This window comes from Sinocyclocheilus grahami, unplaced genomic scaffold (genome assembly GCF_001515645.1).
Source record: "Sinocyclocheilus grahami isolate Dianchi unplaced genomic scaffold, SAMN03320097.WGS_v1.1 scaffold12654.1, whole genome shotgun sequence".
Lineage (NCBI taxonomy): Eukaryota > Metazoa > Chordata > Actinopteri > Cypriniformes > Cyprinidae > Sinocyclocheilus > Sinocyclocheilus grahami.
The window spans coordinates 1-1,348 of record NW_015514532.1 but is presented as its reverse complement, the minus strand read 5'-3'; the positions used below and the strand labels follow the sequence as shown (position 1 = coordinate 1,348).

Genomic DNA, 1,348 nt, shown 5'->3' with positions numbered 1-1,348 from the left:
CTGCACGAGTTCGTGTGTCCTCGCGAGACTTTCGTGTGCGCGAGACCAACCCAAGCTAACGGCTAAACACCTCACCTTTAAACATCTCACCAGCAAATTCGGCGTACGTTCAACGTGTAAATAATCACACCGACCACTTTTGTGCGTGTTTACGTCACGTTTTGCGCAGTTTAGAAAAGCGTCAGTGGTGAGAGTTTTACAATAACTGCTTAAAAAGCTGTTGTTTTGTTTAGCGTGGTCTGTATGTCCGATTGGCAGCGTCTTCTTTCAGTTTTTAGTTATTTTGAAACCTCTGCAACAACTAATAGCAGTTTGTCAAGGAAATGTAATAACACTTGTATGCTCATATACTAGGGCTGTGTTTCAAAATCTAGCAAGCTGCCTACCTAGGACGCACTTTTAGAACATTATAAGCAAGCAGGTAACTTAAGCAGCCAACTACGTTTTGAGACTCAGCCTTTGTGTGCGGCTGTATACGTTTGTTGTTGTTGTTTATGGGGCATGTTGTGTACTGTGTCTACAGTCCAGCCAATGAGTGATCATGTCTGGGGTGAAAAGGAAAATAGAGGACAAAGATCCTGACTATGAGGACATCACTCAAGTGCAGGAGAACAAGAGGAGTAAAGTGGTGGAGCAGAATGGTAAGATTAGGTTCCTAACAGTGATGTAAAGTATTACACAAGTTGTTTTTTAATATGCTTGTTTGATTTTTACCAGCCTGTGAAGCTGCTGTGCAGAAGATTGAAGCGATCATCAAGGATCAGTTTTCTCTGGAGATGAAAAATAAAGAGCATGAGATCGAGGTCATCGGGCAGGTAATCGTCTGTCCAATACTCACTTTATTTAAGGACTAGCCGTGCTTTGTTAGTCCAGAAGTACTTTAATCATGGTGTAACAAGTGCTAAGAGTCTGTATTTAATTTCAGTTATGGGTACAGTGTCAACATTTAATTTAAAAGTCAAAGTATCTTGCCTAAAACATACTTGAGACAAAGTAAAGTCCTAAAGCTGTAATACACTACATAACTTAACAAATCTGAATTATCTGTTTTTTGTTTTTTTTCAGAGGCTGAATGAGGCCAGGAGAATGATGGACAAGCTCAGAGCGTGTATTGTCGCAAACTACTATGCCAATGCAGGCCAGCCTAAAATCCCTGAGGTAATCTATAGAGATTAGATGCACTGATACATTTTATCTATAGAGTAAAATAGTCGAGTTTCAGAAGTAAAGATTATTTGTAATTTGATTAAATCATTAAATCATGCTTCATTGGAGTGTAGTAGTTCTTTCTCTAATTAAAGTCGTTAAAGGGATAGTTCATCCAAAAATGAAAATTTGATGTTTATCT

At 38.8% G+C, this 1,348-nt stretch overlaps 1 protein-coding gene across 1 annotated transcript; it reads left to right on the top strand.

Annotated features, from left to right (window-relative positions):
* Window positions 1–14: 14 nt before the first annotated feature.
* LOC107578903 (YEATS domain-containing protein 2-like) lies at window positions 15–1,158 on the top strand (the record flags this gene model as incomplete). The annotated part of the gene is made up of 5 exons (XM_016264804.1): window positions 15–187; window positions 355–421; window positions 524–641; window positions 718–815; window positions 1,066–1,158. Coding segments are annotated over exons 3-5 (291 nt in total), but the record flags the coding sequence as incomplete, so codon positions are not given.
* Window positions 1,159–1,348: the final 190 nt, after the last annotated feature.